This window comes from Leptosomus discolor, chromosome 4 (genome assembly GCF_034619465.1).
Source record: "Leptosomus discolor isolate bLepDis1 chromosome 4, bLepDis1.hap2, whole genome shotgun sequence".
In the NCBI taxonomy this organism is placed as follows: Eukaryota; Metazoa; Chordata; class Aves; order Leptosomiformes; family Leptosomidae; genus Leptosomus; species Leptosomus discolor.
In genome coordinates this window covers 70,204,625-70,222,761 of record NC_141394.1, presented here as the reverse complement: position 1 = coordinate 70,222,761, position 18,137 = coordinate 70,204,625, and the positions used below count along the sequence as shown (strand labels likewise).

Below are 18,137 nucleotides of genomic sequence, written 5' to 3'. Positions count from 1 at the left end.
GCCACTTTACAGCATCCAGCAAGATCCCCAGCAGCAGGCACTTGGAGGAGACTCTGCGTGGGCACTTGTTTAAGGAGTACCTGACTAAACAATTGGGTTATTCTTTAACTGCGGGAGAAGTGCCTGTATTCCCTTCACGCAAGCTCCCTACTGGCTTTCTGCATTCGTAATTTATCGGAGCCGTTTCTCCCTCCGTCTTTCTCCCATTACTTCTTCTTTCTTTTTTCTTTTCTTTTTTTTCCCCGATCGTTATTCGACCTCCTCCCCCGCGCCCCAAATCTGTGCTGCATCACTAGCTCTCATTATGCTGTGCTCAGTAGCCCAGTGTGTTCTCCGCCTCTGCTAGGCAGTGGCAGCATGGATGGTGCTCTTGTGACGACCTCTGCTGATGCTATCAGTCCACTGCGGATAGGCATGCTGAGTAATCCTGCTGTAAATGGGCGAGGACACGGACACACGAAAAATTAACCACAGCTTTCTTCGAGACCACAACTATGTGACTGAAGGTAACATAAATACTGTCATTATTCTCTTCTTGCATTGCATATTCTGTGCCAGGAATGCACTGTCATGTTTGGAGATGTAGGCTGCTCCTTTTCTTCTTTTTTTTTTTTTTTTTTTTTAGAACAGGGAGACTTTCAAGGCGTCTTTCGGTGTGATGTAGCAACAGAATCTGTTTGAATTTGCTAAATCCCAAAGGCATTCTGTCGTGCTATGGCAGTATATGAAACTGTATATGGGCTGAAGAAGGTCTTGCATTGTGCTGAGTTTCTGCTAGTGAGGTGTGCAGCACCTGGCATTGAATACACAGGAGCTGCAATGTGGAAGATTGGAAGCAGTTGATTACTTAAAAATAGATGAAAGATTTAAGAGCACTAAAGTAAGAGAAATAATCTGTAAAGTTAACTGTTTGCAGGTGTAATAAAGGTTTGGCATCTCATTTTGGTAATTATAGCCTGAGCATCACAGACGGTGCTGAGTTGATTGTTCCCTAGAGAACCATATACATTTAGGAGGGGTATGTAAGCATAATCTTTTGAAATACTGCTGGCTTCTTTCCATCCTCTGTGTATGTGCAAGGTACACAAGAAAATAAAAGGTACCTTCATTTCCAGTCGTTCAATGGCTGGTGGCTTATTACATAAAAAGAATTTTCCTGCAGGTGACACACATTAAATGCTGAATTTACCTTGAGACCAGTGAAATGGTTGGGTCAGGTACTGATCCATATTTCCTTGCCAGAAAGTTGGTTTAAGAGCAGGCCATTTTACGATTGATTGATTGATTGAACAGGAGAAATGTTATTTGTAGGTGCTTGACTTTGCAAATGTATTTGTGTGTGCAGAGTTTTAATGCCACTTTCCAGCAGCAGAAACAGTACTTCAGTGTAGGCTTATATAATATGAACATACTTAACATCAGGGTCAACCAATACTACTTGAGACTCAGTCTCCAGATTCATCGTCATTTGATCAGTGCTCAGTCACTTAATACTCCCATGCTGCATTCTGAAATGTGATCAGCTGATATTCTCTTGATTATTGATGATTTGCATTTTTTAGAATGTAGAAAACGGCAGGATGATTTTGCCATACTGGGAACACAAAGCAGATTTTTCAGAAGAAAAATTAAAAATGCTGTGTACTGTAATTGTTACCACTGGCTGGTGTAATTGTTGGATAATCTTGCCTCTAGGACATTCTTTGCATTCTGGTTCATGTTTCGGTGCGTTTTTTAATTTGTTTTGAATTTTTGATTAATGCTTTTGGTTTATGTTTTGAGATGTGGTCACTTGTAATAACATTTGAAGAAACTTCATCTTAGATTTATAAATTTATGCCTTAGATTCTGCAAAATGCACAGTATAATTACTGCAGTGTACTTGCTACATGTTGGGATTCAGATGTATATTTAATGGGCATGTGCAGCTGTGTTAAAATTTGGACTTTCAAGCCTGTCAGTTTTGTAATCTGAGGAAAATAATCCCTTGTGGATTTTGCAAATCAATATTTGCCTCTTTTATATGTTATGAGTGTTTTAAAAATTAGATGGAGATTTTTTTGTGGTTTTTGGTGACACTGCTGATGCAAGTGTTAGATTTTTCTTACATTTTGTCTTCACTTGATATTTGGACTAGAAGGTCTGGATGTTCTTCCATGATTGCACATGGAGTGGCTTGTCTGAAATGGGTCAAAATATACCTTGAATATCAATGTCGGCCTGTATTATATTATCCGTGTCATCAGAAGTCACCATGAAATATGTTGGTGTCTGATTTTGAGGTAGATGAAGTATGGGAAACCTTGAGTAGCAAAGTGTTAGTTCTTCAGCTCTGACTAGTGTAACATTTCTTGGGAATGCTCAGTCGGTAAACTAATAAAATTCTTCACGTCTGTTATACTTGACAATGCCACACCTTTTAAAAGGTCATGAAAATCATGACGGAAAGGATTTCTCTGTGAAATTTTTCTAGGGACCTTCAGCTCAGAGGACCATCACAAATTGCTTAAAATGTGCTTTGTTTGTTCTTTTTTGGGTTTTTTTTTTTTTAAATTTTGTTTAAAGATTTGGCTCTGTGAAACAACTTTTAACACTTCTCATCTGTAAAGGCCCGAAGGCCTTTCACAGTCCTTGCATTTGGTCCAATGATATGTTAGTGCTGCCGGTATGATAGTAACATATATAGAGAAATGCAGTTGCAGGCAGTAATGTGTTACTTTGATATATTGGAAAATAGCTTAATTGGGGCCAAACCCAAGTCTTTCTTTTGAGGTCTTTGGCTTTTATAATCCACTATTTAAAATAAATAAATACTTTTTATTGTATGCAGTGTGTTAGAGAAATTAATGATTTGTTGTTGTCTGTGAATACCTACAATTTTAACTTCTGTTTTATTGGTAAGGGGTGTCCTCTGTCCTTGCTGCTCCATGCAGCAGACTAAATTAATTTACAAGAGGAGTTATTTCTGACCTTTAGATATACTTTCTTCCTTTCTATTCCCTGAGGAAAGTAAAGCCAACAATTATCAAGATGTGTGTTGACTGTAGTATTGCTTTAGTTCCCTTCCTCTTTTACTTCTTCAGTGATTAAAAAAAAAAATAAATCAGGGGACATATGAATTCACAGGGTATAGGAAAACTGTGAGCCAAATCTGATTTGCTCTGCTTTCGCTAGTGGACCCAAGTGTGTTCCTAACGAAACTGCCTACTTGAGCAAAGTGAAATTTCATCTCTTTGATAGGTCAGTATTTTGTAACATTGAGGTTATCTATATAGAACATGATTTTTTACCTTGACTATGGAAAATCAAATTGGTTTTTAAACCTCAACTATTCCTTGATCTGGTGGTTGATGTTTTACTGTTGATGTTATACACTTTCTGGTAACAGGCGTTATAAACACACATATGACAACAGTGACTACCTGGACTTGTTTCTCCTGTTACATATGCATATCTGAAATAAAACCAGTTGGGTTAAAACAAGCAGGACTTAAATAATTTTGTCATTGTAAGTCTTAAAAGTATGTTATATTTGCACAATGGAAAAAGGCAATTTAATTGCAGCAGCAATATAAAGTAAGTTTTTCAATGGTCATTTTCAAAAGTGGCTGTTGAAGGAAACTACTTTAATTGGAGTTGTTTCTGTGGGGAAAATAGAAAAGATCCGATGAGACTTGTGAAGAAAAAGAGGAGAAAGACTTGAGGCCTAGAAAATGTGACCTGTGAGGAAGGATTGAACTTCTTTATGCAAAAGTGGTAAGACACTGGGATATATTGCCTAGGGAGCTTGTGTCGTTTCTGTCACTGAAGTTTTTAAAAGCAGCTGACATAGATGTCTGTAAGAAATGACATGAGGATAGCTGAGCCTCCCGTGGGGCAGAGGAATGGACTAGGTGACCTCTGAGATCTGTTTAGGCTTGTGATTCATTGCCGAGCTGTGTTTTATGTTTATTGCCTTTTGCACCCCAGCTGTGGGAACCAGCTGCCCAGGAGGTGTTGGGTCAGTTACATGTATTATTTCCACAACACCTTTCGAAGAACAGGAGAGAGGAGAGGCACGTTGTAACATGGGAAAGAAAATGGGCAGGATGGGAGAAACATGAGTCTTCATTACTTACAGGCAAAGTCTGTTAAGGGAGATGACAAGAAAATTGTGGACAGTGAGTTGGGGGAAGGGATAAAGGAGGGAAAAGGCTTGTGTGCTTTTGGGGGCAGAGAATGCCCTTCAGTCCAAAAGTTTCCTTGCCATTACCTGTGCTTAAGATAAATGGTAAAACTGACAGGACTGCTAATGTGTGGGAAACAACAGTGCTGCTCCTTTGATCAGCTTCACTGTTAATTCAGTTACTCTGTGTTTTACAGATTTAATGTTTGCCAGAGAAATAATGAACAAAATTCACTATTCTTACCAAACTTAGTTAAAGGATGTGATTCCTGTCCATCATCCCAAATTTATCTGGAGAAATGCTTCTCTGGTGGCAAAGGCATTGTGCAGATTTTATGCAGATAAGCCTAGTGTATTGATTCATCCCTACCTTTTTATGGATTATCCCTGTCCTAGGAAGAAATAAAAAGTTGCTTATACTCTCAGTTTCTAGAGAGAAAAAAGGTTCTTCCCTTGGTGTCGAGGCCTGCAAATTGAAGTGAAGCCTGTGAAGTTGCACAGGTGCAGTGGGGCAGGAGCTGACCTTCACTATCTAGTCATTTATATGGCCGAATGGTGCAGATTGGTTCCATATGGCTTAACTTCTATTAAAAAGTTAATCATGTTAATGGTATATTAACCTCCTCAAATGCGATATTTGAAGAATAATGAGAATTACCAGTGTAGTGTAAAACATATTGAATCATAACCATGTGAAACATTTATTATAGAGGATGAAAGAATACATTTTTTCTTTCCTAATGATTTTAAAGGAAAATCCTCTGCAGGTAATTAAAACAGATTTTGGGGGCTTTTTTTCCCCTTTAACTAAAGAAATTAGTATCTCTGTTCTTCATTAATCAAAGTTAAGGGAAATTATCCATTTTCATTTGCCAAGAAGAAATTTATTTATGAACTTGTCTTTGATAAACAACTCAAATACAATTTGAATAAGAGCCTACTACCTGTGAGTATTGGATGAATATAGTGACCAGGTACTGCTCTACTGGTTCAGGCTCACCACCAGTTTAATCTGTTCACTAATTTCTGAGGAAGCCTGGTAACTAGCTTTCTAAGAAAAGTGCAAGAGGTAACTCTTCCTCTCTCAACTTCCAGCAATTCAGGATTTATGTTGTGAATATTGCTGATTTTTATCTTTTTACAAAACTCATTTAGAAAGTTTTAGAATGAACCTAGAAATTATTGCTCATTCTTACTCTAGTCACTTGTGTTATTTTTTTCTCTCAAGCTAAGTATAAACAGAGGTAAACCTTGTTAAAGCATAACTTTGCCCCCTGTTAAACAGGATATAGTTAGGTCTTTTTGTGCATGGATTTGGTTCTTCTTTCATTCACAATGCTATTCAGATGAATGTTGTGGGTAGCCTTGAAGATTTGGATTAATAAGGTTTATTCCGTCCAAGTGATGTTGCTGACTTTGTAATCTTTATTCATGCAGCTTAGTTGGGAGAAGCCATGGAGGCAGGGCTAGAGCACAGCTGTCGCTCTGGCTTGCACTGAAGCCTGAACCGTTTGCTCACCTGCTCAAACCTGCAGCTGGATGTGTGGTTCAGCATGCAGGAAAATCAAACAGTGGTACTACCCGAAGCTGGGATCTGCACAGCACAGACATTTAAGGTAACATCCAGTATGAGCAACATGGGGCAGCAATTCGTTCAGGCAAGCCCGTGAAAAGCAATATAGATTTAGCCAAAGTGAATTACACTGTCAGCAACACTTGTCACTGTACAGTGCCAGCTACGCATTCAAATATAATTTTCATACTGCATCTGCTAGGCACTCGTAATGTCGTCATTTTCGTTTTACTTGCCAAATCTGCTTTCTGAAGAAATCATAATCAAGAATAGGATTAGGACAGCTGAACCTAGACTGGGACTTTGGAGTTTCTTAATTTGCTGTTCCCAGCATTCCCAGAGAGGAGGGATGTGTTAGTGTTAACTTGTTACTGCCTCCTCAAAGGACCTGCCCCTTCAAGGAAGGGGTTAGTTTAATGACTGGCTGTTAGATCCTCCTAAGAGACCACTTCAAGCCACTCGGAGCTGCAGGACATGCTTAAAAGGCATGGAGTTAACTCAGTTTGGATCTCGGGTTAATGACATGCCTTCGCATGACAATTATTCACCAGTGTTGCATGTACCCTGAAAAAGGTCACCAAGTGTGACTAAACTGGGTTGCCATCTTCCCCATTTGCAAAGGTGTAGATCTCTAATGCTGGAGCGCTGGTTTTGGTGGGTTGCCCTCAGGGACTAATGGCAACCTTGGCTCTCTTTGCATGCCTATGTAATCAACAGATGATGTCCCACTCAGTAACTAAATAATAACTATATATAGTTTTGTATAGTGTTAGAGGTCCTAGAGAAGTAAATAAGATGTATTAACAAAGAAAAGAACCATCTAGAATATTAGCTGCATGATAAACAAGCCAAGCTGCTTCCATGAGAGTGAGTATGCAGAGCTGCAAAAGAACCTGTCTGTACTAATCTGGGGCTTTTCTCAGGTGCCAGCAGTGTCTGAGTGGCACAAAAAGATCAATTGGCCTCAGCAGTTTAGCCTATGTGCAGTTTATTTATACGTGTACTATGATATATAGACAAATATGGACTAGAAACATTATAAAAAGAAATGTTTAGTAGTTATATAATTAAATATACTATATATGTAATAGATTTAGCTACATATAAACCTTGAAAATGAAGGTTCAGAAGGTCAACAGCACAGTGTATGTGTAAGATAAAATGCAGGCGTAAAATATGATCTATGCAAGATCTTCCTCTGTGCCAGATTTCTTTCTAATTGAAACTGACAATTCAAAAGCATTGAATAATGTAAAACTAAACAACACCATGCAGGTAGAGGTAGTGTCATTGTTCACCGCAGGAGCAGTTTATTTAGCATACTCATCATTATGGAAAGAAAACTGTACTCTGCAATATGTTTTGATTTCTACGTAGACCTCAGACAGTTGAGCAATATATCATGTATTTAAACGGTGAGTTTAGAGAATAATAGATGTGATTCGTACATCAGTTTAAAATGTGAAACACGATACAATAACACTGAATATTTTATAATAGAAAAAGAACTGAGTATCTTTTATTACAGCCATAAAAAGGTAATCAGTCATTACTGCTTACGTTGTGTTACTACATCATTACTAGTTTCTGGATCTTTGAGACTTTCCTTCCACAGTTTATTTCATCCACTGCATTAAGGCTTTGGATAGAGGAGTATATGCTAAGAGAAGGCAAGGTATTTGCTGGCTAATCTCAGTGTAGTTGTTTTGGCCAGTGAAATGGTGGTAGCATAGGTAATTCTCTTAGAAAATTCAAGGAAGTTATAATAGGGGTTTTTGTTTTTAAACAAGAAAGGGTTTTAAATGCATTTCTAGCCATATTGAGGCACTTTCTTGACCAATTATTTCTGTAGTTCTTAGGGTAACGCTAAGCTTGCCTTTAGGAAAGAATGTGGTCTGTATTACTGGTTCCTGGTGAAAGTTCCCCAGTTCTTTACCAAGAACAAAACTCTCACCTAGCAAAGCAGCCTTATATATGGTAAGAGAGTTCTTTTTCTCAGGAAAGCTTCCTTGCTGAAAAATTATTGTACCTGTTATTTTTATATGCAAATGATGTTAAAATATGTTATTTTAAAATGCAAATGAGAGCAGACTGTATTTTGCTGGTGCAAATACAAGTAATAAAAATGTGCATTAAGAGACTCCATTCCTAATAAAATCTTTCAGCGTGACACATCATGTAGTTCAGTGACTTTTGTGAATTACTAATTTGACAGAGGTTTGGGAACTGTATTGTAAGCATAACAGTGCTTTTTCTTTCATATTTACTGACTCATCTGCTTAAAAAAGAAAAGATAGAAACATCTGTGTGTAATATGATGACATTTGTGTGTGTTTTACTTATGAAGAAAGTAAAGGACTGAGAGTTGGTTTATTATCCTCTAGTTCCAGTTCAACTCAAATCTGAATAGAACTTAATTAATTGTCACCTTAATCCTTCCCATTTGTAGCGCTTTTGTTGTTCATGTGACCCAGGTGTTGCAAGTAGTTGATGACTGTGCAAAATGACACCATTTGCATGAATTCCAAGGTTAATGGTGCCCTGTGATAGTACTGATTGCGTTAAAGACAGCCATAGCATGCTCTGCCTGTTGGGCCAGTTTCTAGTAAAAAATAAAGATCATCAGTGTTCAATTAAAAAGAAGTGATTGCTTATTTCCTTCCCTCTGTTTTTAATGGATCCATATTATTTCTTCCTAACCTAAGATGTTTAATGAGTATTTAAAATAGAATAAAAATAGCTTTCAGTGAGCTGGTCACCAATTTTCAATAATTTATTTCTAAACTTTTATCTAGTCAGTGCAGCCTCATGTTCTATTAACTTTGAGAGGTTTCGATTTGTGATAGAACTTGGCACAAGGTCTTTAATAAATCTTTCCAGGGTTTTCAAATGTATAGCTGTAAACCAGGCTCTGTCTGATATTATTTCATAAATAATTTCTGATGGAATATCTTTATTTCTACATTGTGATACCATAAAAAGAAAAATTTGACTAATAAATTCAGCAATAATAATTAATTAGTAAAATTCAACAAATAGGTCAGTCACTGGTAAGCGCAGGGCAAAATTGGCTGCCAAGGTAGCACACAGGACTCTTGTCATGCTACATGTTAATTTTGACGCCCTGCTTGATTTGATGTCTTTTATTTCTGCATGCAGATGTGTGATATGGGAATATCCAGCACAAGATTAAGTCAGACGTGTGTTCTGTAGTCTTCTTTTGAATGGAAGATTTAGGTCAAGTATATTCTCTTTAATCAGCAGTGAAGCTCAAAGCAGAATTCACAGATGCGGTCTCTTTGAAATAGGTAGCTGTGAATTATTACATGTCTTAGAGAAATTCCTGGGACACATGATGCTAAAAGTCAAGTAATGGTCACATGGGTGATGCTGCTTCTTGTTGCTCGGGTGCAATGTGAATATGATTTTGTGTATGTTGCGTGCACTCGTGCTTTTGTATGTGTTACACTCACAGATGTCTTGTGGATGGCTGCTAGTACATGTTTTCTGGTGTGTTTGTATTCCTTCCCATTGCTATGCTTGAAATGTCAATCTAGAAGTATTAGAATAGCTATGTAGAAGTTTCAGCGCTGGGAGATGGGACAGTAAGAGCTTGTACGTAGGACACTGTATGTCTTTCAAGTCCCATATGATTCAGACTATTTTGGTCTATGTATGTCAGTGTTTGCCATCAGGGAAGTGAGACTTGGTCTGTGACTGGAGCGAAAATTTACTTATACCATGGTGTGAGAAGCAGTGTCCTTGCATTTCTGAGCTGCAGTTTTCTGAAAAATGAGTTACTTGGACATGGATTTTATTTTACAGGGTTAGGTATGTACTTAATTACTAGATTCAACATTTCTGTGCTTCCACTTGCATTTCAGGAAGATGAGTGATATAGAATAAAGGCCTTCTGTGACATTTTGTAAATGTTAGAAAGGTGCTAGATTAAAAACAAATATGTTGTATCTGTAAGGAGTAATGATACTGCAAATCAACCAATTATATTAAAACTCTTAAGATTTTTTAGCTGCAAGAATTTACACTATGTCCAAGTGAAGGTTTTTAGTTGCTTAAGCTTTGAACTGTCCTGCAGAAATTACTGCTGAATGTGATTTGTACAGAATACAAACAAACAGTTGTTCATTGTGTTGATCTTTCCCGGTTTTTTGGTTAGGCTGAAACACTGAGAATGTTTCTCTTACTTTTTCATACCTTCAAATTAATTTTAAGGTATTTTAAATTTAGCATTCGGTTTGAAACTGCTTGTGGGTACAGTTATTGGCAACAAACAGTCCATTCTCCAGAGGAAGCTGTAGCCTGGGCTGCCTGCTCTTCCTTCTCTGCCGCTGTCGGAGCCTGTCCCATCGCAGGGGAGTATCAGTGGAGAGAACAGAGTGAAAGAGGCACTGATTAGCCCACCAACCTAGGAGTCCAGCTTCAGAAAATGTCAGCAGATGTGGCCTGTTTTTAAGTTTGTCCCTTGCTAGCAGAGAGGGAAACACCACACCTGCATGCTCCTGAGAGCACAGGTTGAGGTGAGCAGTGCCGACTTCTGCAGGTGCAGAGTTGCCGCCTGTTGTCTGGGTCCTGTCGCTGCTCCATGCAAACTTAAATGTGCACCAGTTCGCTCGGTGTTGTAAAGACTTAGATAGTAGCGATGCTTACTGTAATGCTTCTTCAAAACCACCTTTTTATAAGGCTTTTGTGGTATATAGCACAGTTGAAAGGGGAAATACAAGCTGTAAGTATATTAGAAAAATGTTTGACAGTTATCCTGGATGTACGTGGGAAATGGTACTAATGGTAGTAACATTAAATCCAAAAGCTTTGATGCTTCTGCACTATAAATAATTTCTAACAAAGATGATTGCCAATGTGGAGAATTGTTTGCAGAGGGATTAATTTCTGATTGTTAAGTGTAAGTATATTTAGACAGAAAACGATTTTTGTTCCTGAAAGCCAAGAAGTTGGTCTAAATTGGAGGAATTAGCAATTTGGACTCCAAAGAGCAAACATCAGCCTGGTTATTACAGATGAGACTTGATAGATGTAGTTATGTTGAGGTTAGCACCAGAAGCTATTCCTTTATTTTACATTTTAATGACTGAATCCAGTTGTTACGGCTGGCATATTATTGATAGCAATTGAATTTACACAGTTTTCTTTAGAACATACCCAGTTTGGCAAAATTCCTTTCCTGAAATGTTGCAAGTATTTCTGAGCTCTTAATGTCCCTCTTGCTAAGTCACCTCTGATCCAGAAATCTCCATTCATAAGTATGTTTGTGTATATGAGCATAGACGTTCATGGATCTTCATTCTCTAAGACAGTAACGCATCCGGTAACTCCAAACACTTTTGAAATGTTAAGACTAAGTAGAAAACCTTATCTGAATTTTGCCAAGATTTAAAATATAAATTTCTATTTTAAAAATGCTTTTAACTTTAGAGCTACTGCTGTTTTGACTACCTTTAAATCTGATTTCTCTAATGTATTCATCTGTCGGCTACCATTTCTAAAACGTTGCTTCATTCTGTAACTTGACAGAGTAACTTATGAGATCATACTAGTTCTGTAGTTTTACATGCTTTGAAAGATCTGTATCATAGGTTAATGGGGTCAGTACTTGAATTACAAATTAACTGAAGATGCCTAAAATATGTAGAATCATAGAATAGTTTGGGTTGGAAGGGACCTTTAAAGGTCATCTAGTCCAGCCCTCCCTGCAATGAGCAGGGACATGTTTGTTAACATGAGGTAGCTGAGAGCCCTGTCCAGCTTGACCTTGAGTGTTTCCAGGGATGGGGAGTCAGCTTGGTGGTTGGCGGTATTATTGTGATAGATATGCTCTGTCACAATAATAGAATCCAAATAACTGAGCTTGAGGAGAGGAGTAAAGGAACTTACCAGAGTCTGCGTTCAAAACTGAACAACGGAAGACTCCTCATCTTTGCCTTTTGCAGTTTTGCAATGCATTCCAGAAATTGTGATTCCAAAATTTGAGGGTTTATTATGTAAGTGAAACTCCACAGGCATTTGCAAGGTAAGATATATTAGTTAAATAGTGCTAATAGCTGCATCCAAGGTAAATAAAAGGTAGCTAGATGGGATTTGACTACTTGTGGTAACAAGAGATACCTAAACGTTTTAACTATGACCTGCTGTCATGGGTGGGACCTGCTGCTAGAAGAGGTGCAACACAGTTCTAGCAAACGAGCACAGTTGTTTGAAATAAAAGTAGTTAACCTCACCAGTTTGCTCATCCTGGTCAAGGAATTTGGAGAAGTCTTGTGCCTTAGTTTGCAAGTGGTGTTTATGTAAAGAGTCTTTTTTTTTTTTTTTTTTTTTTCCTGTTCCTTGTTCTGTGGCTCACTGAGAAACCTTCTGCTGGAGGAAGGTTTTCCTGTAAGTGTTTTCATTTTATTTTTCAAAAACTGCTTTTATCGATGGAAGCGTAAACAGAGTTTATTGACAGAGTGCAATAGTAGCACATAGGGCAGAAACAGAGATCAGGCAGAGCACCTGTTCATCCTAATAGCTCTTAAAAGCAATAACCCAACAGTTCCCCGAAGCTTTTATCCAATTTAGAATCCCCAGAGCTCCTCTTTTCAACTCTGGGGCTACCAAGACCATATCCATGGATGGTCCATTTCTTCTTTTGAAGGTAGTCGCTTTAAAAACTGTCTACTTTTGATGTTTTTCTGTAACTGGTTGTTCTGGGCCCAGCTTGTTGCTGCAGTTCTGTGAGTGAGTCTCAGTGAAGACATGTTCTAGCCACCCCCTCTTTCTCTGTATAAAAAGAGAGAAGAAAATTATTTCAAAGTATTATTAGCTTATGTTTCATAGGGGAGAGACTTTGTGCATTGCAGACAAACTAAATGCAGAAGTTAAAATTAAAACGGAAATGCTTTGGAAGCCCAGTAAATGCATGGATAAGCATGTGGATTCTGTCTGTGCTCCATTTGCTGCTCATTTTCCTGCTTGCAATGTGTCACAGTGGTGCTGTGTACGCCAGCCTTTTAACGCACCCCTGAATTGCTGCTGCTACCAGCCCTTTGTGTGACAACATTGGAAATGTAACAATCACACTTCTTACCCTTAATACTACTTCTAAAGATTAAGTCTTTAATGAAGTTACAAAAAAGTGGGTTAAATAACAAGCTCTGTGCTGCCATAGTAGGTCTATTAGCAGCAACCAAGCCTACTAGGGTCTTCAGCTAATTTAAAGCTATCTAGGTCTGCCTGTACCCTATATAATCTTCCCAAATGTCTGTCTTCTGTCACTGTTTCTAGTTGAGGTGAATTTCATCATACCAGTGTTTTTGGAAAGTCTTGGTTTACCATCATAAATACTCATTCCTACATCATGTATTTACCACAATAAATGTGTTATAAGACGTGAGCTATAGTTTCTCTGTGTTTAATATGTTTTAACTCACAGATAGCTGGTGTTTTCCAAAATCTGAATCTCATATCCAGTAACATACCACACGTGAAGAAGAGGAAGAAGGATATGATGATCAGTTCTTATAGTTCAAAATTTGGGCTGAATCTAAAATACATCTGTTCTTCTACATGTCTGACATATGGTCAAGACTGGAAATTATACAAGAGAGTATGGATATTTTAGGACTAAATATTTCACAAGAATAATTTACGTGTTTCCCCTGGTTCACACAGCCTTCTACCCAGGCAACAGATACTTTCTTAAACCTGCCTGCCTTGAAGTCCCTTTTCATGTACTTCTGGTATGTATCTTCATGCTGCTAAAGTTCCTTTGATCTTTTTTGGCCACTTTCCAGACCAACTTTTAATTCCTTTTGTGAAATTTCCATACCAGCTTTAATTCCTGACAGAAGGCAACTGTTCCATCTCTGTTCAAGCAGGGCCCCAAAGCTTTAAATTCTCAACATGTCTCTCTCTGGAAGTAATACTCCGTGCTCAGACTTTGGAGAAATCAGGAATATGTGGATCCAAGCAGTGCTGGGAAGAGAAATAAGGAGATAGAAATATAGTCATTCCTTCCTTCACTACAGTTGTTCTCTTTCCATTTGCTGCTTGACTTGATTATAGTGATACTTGGCTTTTATCTGCAGTACTTGCTAGTCTTCAAGCTCCAGAAATCTTTATCGACAAAAATGGAAATCCAGCCAAAACCATAACTCATGTGGCACTGTGCCAAGTTCTTCCTGCTCCCTGTGCTTATATCTGTTGAATCTTGTGAGTGCAAGACCTGGGCTTGCCACTCGGTACCGTTTTTTTACTATCATTAAAGGACACAGATGTGACTCAAAATCATCTTGGACTTGGAGTGATCGGTTAATGTGTAGGTGACCCTCAGGTGCAAGGGGACGGTCTTTGTGAAATTTCAAGAGTTCCTACTTCTACACCATTCTACTGAAAGGGATTTTCTGACTTTGGAAGGAGGCCTGGCAGGCTTCCTGGGTAAGGCCCTACTTAAATAGGTTAGTATTGACAGACTTGTCTGGAGAAGGGGGTCAGGATTTTATCATATTATCGTAAGGGAAAAGCTAGTGGTGTTTCCTTTTCTAAGTTTACCACTCTACTTGTCCTGGGTTACAGTGTAAAATGTGCCAAAAGAAAAAAAAATATTCTATTACCATCTTCAGGAGCTGCTGAGACCAGGTGGGGCGGTGCTCCCTGCCTCCCCCCCTCTGGACTATCTCCTGTTACTGGGCACAACAATGCCTTATCGCCTGACCCATCGATAACTCGCTCCTGGGCTATCTCCTGTTAATGGCCCATCAAGGAACTGCCTCACGACTCCCCATCCCATTGTGAGATGCTCCGCCCGGGGAGAGGGGGGAAGGAGCCAAGCAGTCCATGCCAAATAAAAACGGAGATTTTGAACACCCTAGCAGCCTTCCTTCCACTGGATTCCCAGAGGAGCTTTTCCCCCCACTGGAGTTCCAGAGGACAAGAGCTACCTACCTACCACTGGACCTTCGGAGGAAGACCAGACTCTTTTACCTGATTGCTGCTTCCACAGAACTACACCCATCACTTCAGGAGGACTGCAGCCAGCATCTTATCGGACTGCTACTGCCACCCTAACAGGGTGTCAGGTTGTATTCCTGACTCTGTCAGTGTAAACCAGTGGGTTGTTTGTTTTTTCCTGCCTTGTGTTACATATATATATATATTAGTAAAGAACTGTTATTCCTATTCCCCATATCTTTGCCTGAAGGCTCATTAATTTCAAAATTATAATAATTTGGAGGGAAGGGGGTTGCACTCTCCATTTCAAGGGAGGCTCCTGCCTTCCTCCACAGACACCTGTCTTTTCAAACCAAGACACTACTGTAGAACTGGAAGTGACTGGAAATAGTGGAAGTTGTATGAAGATTTTTTTTTTTTTAATTCAGTTTTATTTTTACTGCTCTGGTAGGTTTTTAAAAAAACTGAAACGCACTACTTATTTTTGTTAGGACACTAAGATCCGCATTTCCATCAAACAGCAAGAATTTCTTCTTTAAAATCCTGACAGGTTGTTACAGCGTTTATGTAATTGTGATTTAGTATCCAATGAAGTTTATTAAGAACCTGCCACTGACTCCTGTGGGATTGGATCAGGCTGCATGGCTTTGCATAGCTGTACTCTATGTACAAATTGTAAATCCATAAAAATGTATGTCTGTATATACAACCCACATATTTTGTTTATGCTTTGAGAGTCCCAATTTTAATCACTGCATCTATTGTTTTTCATTACTCTGTACAGTAACCTTAGTTACTTTTGTCTTCAGTACTACATTATATGCATTGTGGAGATTTAGTATATAACTCTGTTAATGGAAGAGGGTTTTTTTGAAGAGTTTATCTGACTCAGTGCAAGAATGGATAAAGTAATTGCTTACCAAAAACCTTTCTGAGAATCTCAGTGTGTTGAATCTTCAGAGATTTGATACCATTAGTGGTTTTGTTCTTTAGGACAAAAATAGGTAAAGGTGGAAATTTGGCCCAACTTCACTGTGTTCAGAAATCTTGGATTCTACAAAGCTTAGATTTTTCTACATACTATCAGGAAACGTAAGTACATTCTGCATTTTCACAAGAAAAACATCCTGGGACCTGAAATAATGTGGATTTGTTAGTTAGTTAATTTTCTTAGGGTTTACTGCTTTCCTTTCCACCAGCAAACTGTATGTTTGGCCTATCAAAAATTTGTTCTTTAACCAAAAGAACAGACTTTCCATAGTTACTATAGCTATTTAGAATTATCATTTTGTTCCTTTGCATAATGGGTTAGGAGATCTACTTGGAAATTCTCAAGCATAATATATTTTTTTAAATTTAGGGTACTATTTAAATTATCTTGTTGAATATTGTGACCTTAATACTGTCTTCAGAAGTTTCCTTAGGAGCTTAATGCATTCAAATTTATAATAACCTGGGTACAAACCCATTTCTTTTTCTTTGACTTTTTTGCCTGCTCCTTCTAAATGATTTACCCTTGCTGCCTATTGTTTTCTTTCAGCTAGTCTTATGTCTTTGCTTGAAGCAAATCTACTGTCCAGATTTTCTCTTTGAGGTAATGTTGCTTCAGGCTACTTTTTAACTTTCTGAAATGCAAATTGTAGTTCAGGTTTTAATTGTGTGCCTTTTCTTTTCAAGAATATGCTGCCTGGACACATTATCGGTTTGTTATTTAAAGGGTTGATAAATGTGTCTAAGTTTTAGTAATTTATGTTGCGATAGAATTCAAATTAATGCTAACCAGAAGATCTTTCAATGGATGAGTAGCATGAAAGGTATAATTAAATTTCACTGAAAAAAATTACAGGATTGTTCATGAATGTCAGTAACATAGTTTCAGCCCTTAAATAAATTCCTTTGTTACAGATATTTTTTGGGGTTATCTCTGCGAGAACTTTAAAAAAATGTACGTCTTAACAAAACAGTATTTCTTCCCCTTGATCTGCCCATTCAGTTACTTTTGAGTTTGTGCTTTTTAGGTTCATATTGCCCTCCTAAATTATGCTTTTGCAGCTTCCAGAAAGTTCATATTGTGGCAGTATCGTAATGACACAGTGGGTTTTTTGAGCTATGTGCAGAGCGTTTAGGTAAATGCTTGATCTTAAGCTGATGGAGTCTTCATGTAATCAGTGATTACTGCTAAGTGTATTCCAAAGAATTCTTTGGCTGAGGCATTACCTCAAAGATTAACCCACTATCAAGGAATGGACTATGCCTGAAGAATTATCACAGTTGTGTTGTTGGGAAGAAAAATTGAGTGCCAAATGCAGAATTAGTCACTTCAATTCATCAGTCTTAAAAATTGTGGTTAACTATATTGTAACCTGGTTCAGTCACTTGTGGGAGTGTATCAGCCTCTTGTGGTCAAATGTAATTATCTGTTGCAAAGAGATGAGTTGACTTTTCAGGCTCTGGGTCTCTGAAGTACACTTGGTGCAAATGTTGCACCTTTGTGCTTTGTTTGAGTTGTTAGTGTCAAAGAATGGGGCACAGTGATCCAGCCCTTTAGAACAGGTGTTTGTTTGCTTAATCATGTTTCTGTAGAATCTCACATTGCATTGAACACTCAAAGCTTGTTAGTTCATCTCTCTGAAAAGATCATGACAGACAGACAAGGAGTGGAGGCTTAGCAAAGGGACTTGTTCAACAGAACACCAGCGTTTCATGTCTTACAAACCAACATTTTGTAGAAGTATAGAAATGGTGTAGGCAGGACAGGGCCTCTGCAAGTCTGTAGTCCAGTGTCCCACTGGAAGCACAGTCTTGCCAAAACTATAGATCGGGTCAGATGTAGATTTGAGTAGCTGAGTCTTGAAAACCTCCAAGGATGGAGATGCCACAACCTCTTTGGATAACCTTTCCAGTTCTGCACTGTCCTCCTAGAGAAAAAGCCTTTCTAAGTAGCCAGTCTTAACCTCCCACGCTGCCACTCAGTTGCTTTTGACCTTACAGCATCATGCACCACTACCAAGAAGTGTTTAGCTCCACTGTCTCTGTAATCCCTGTCAACTAGTTGTAAGCTGCTATTAAATTGCCCTTACCCTTCTCTACACCGGGTTAAACAAGCCCAGCTCCCTCAGTCTCTGCAAATGTCCTAAGCACCTGACCAACTTCATAGGTCCTTAGGACTTTGCTGGATGTAGTCCAATTTCTGCACTTCAGCTGGGGTGGGAATTAGAAGCTGGACACAGTATTCGAAGTGTAGCCTCATCAGTGATGAGCGGAGACTGATTTCTCTCTTCTGCTGGCCACATTCTTCCTTTTGTTAGCCCAGCATGTGGTTTGCTGATGTGAGCCTACTGTTGGCTCATATTCAGCCTAGCACCCAGGTCATTTCCAGCTGGGCTGCTACATTGCCAGTTGCTTTTCAGCCAGATATGTGGAGCTCTTCTGCCCCAA

General features: G+C 38.6%; 1 protein-coding gene across 2 annotated transcripts in view; it reads left to right on the top strand.

Moving 5' to 3' along the window:
* The window catches only part of PPP2R2C (protein phosphatase 2 regulatory subunit Bgamma), a 196,698-nt gene that overhangs the window by 56,608 nt on the left and 121,953 nt on the right, over positions 1–18,137 (top strand). The window contains exon 1 of one of the 2 annotated variants that reach the window (XM_086463714.1): positions 434–506. The exons of the other annotated variant lie outside the window; for it this stretch is intronic. Within the exon in view, the coding sequence (XP_086319840.1) occupies positions 437–506 (70 nt within the window). The 5' untranslated portion in view covers positions 434–436. Of the gene's footprint in view, positions 1–433; positions 507–18,137 lie in introns of those variants that run through there. 2 annotated transcript variants of the gene reach the window in all.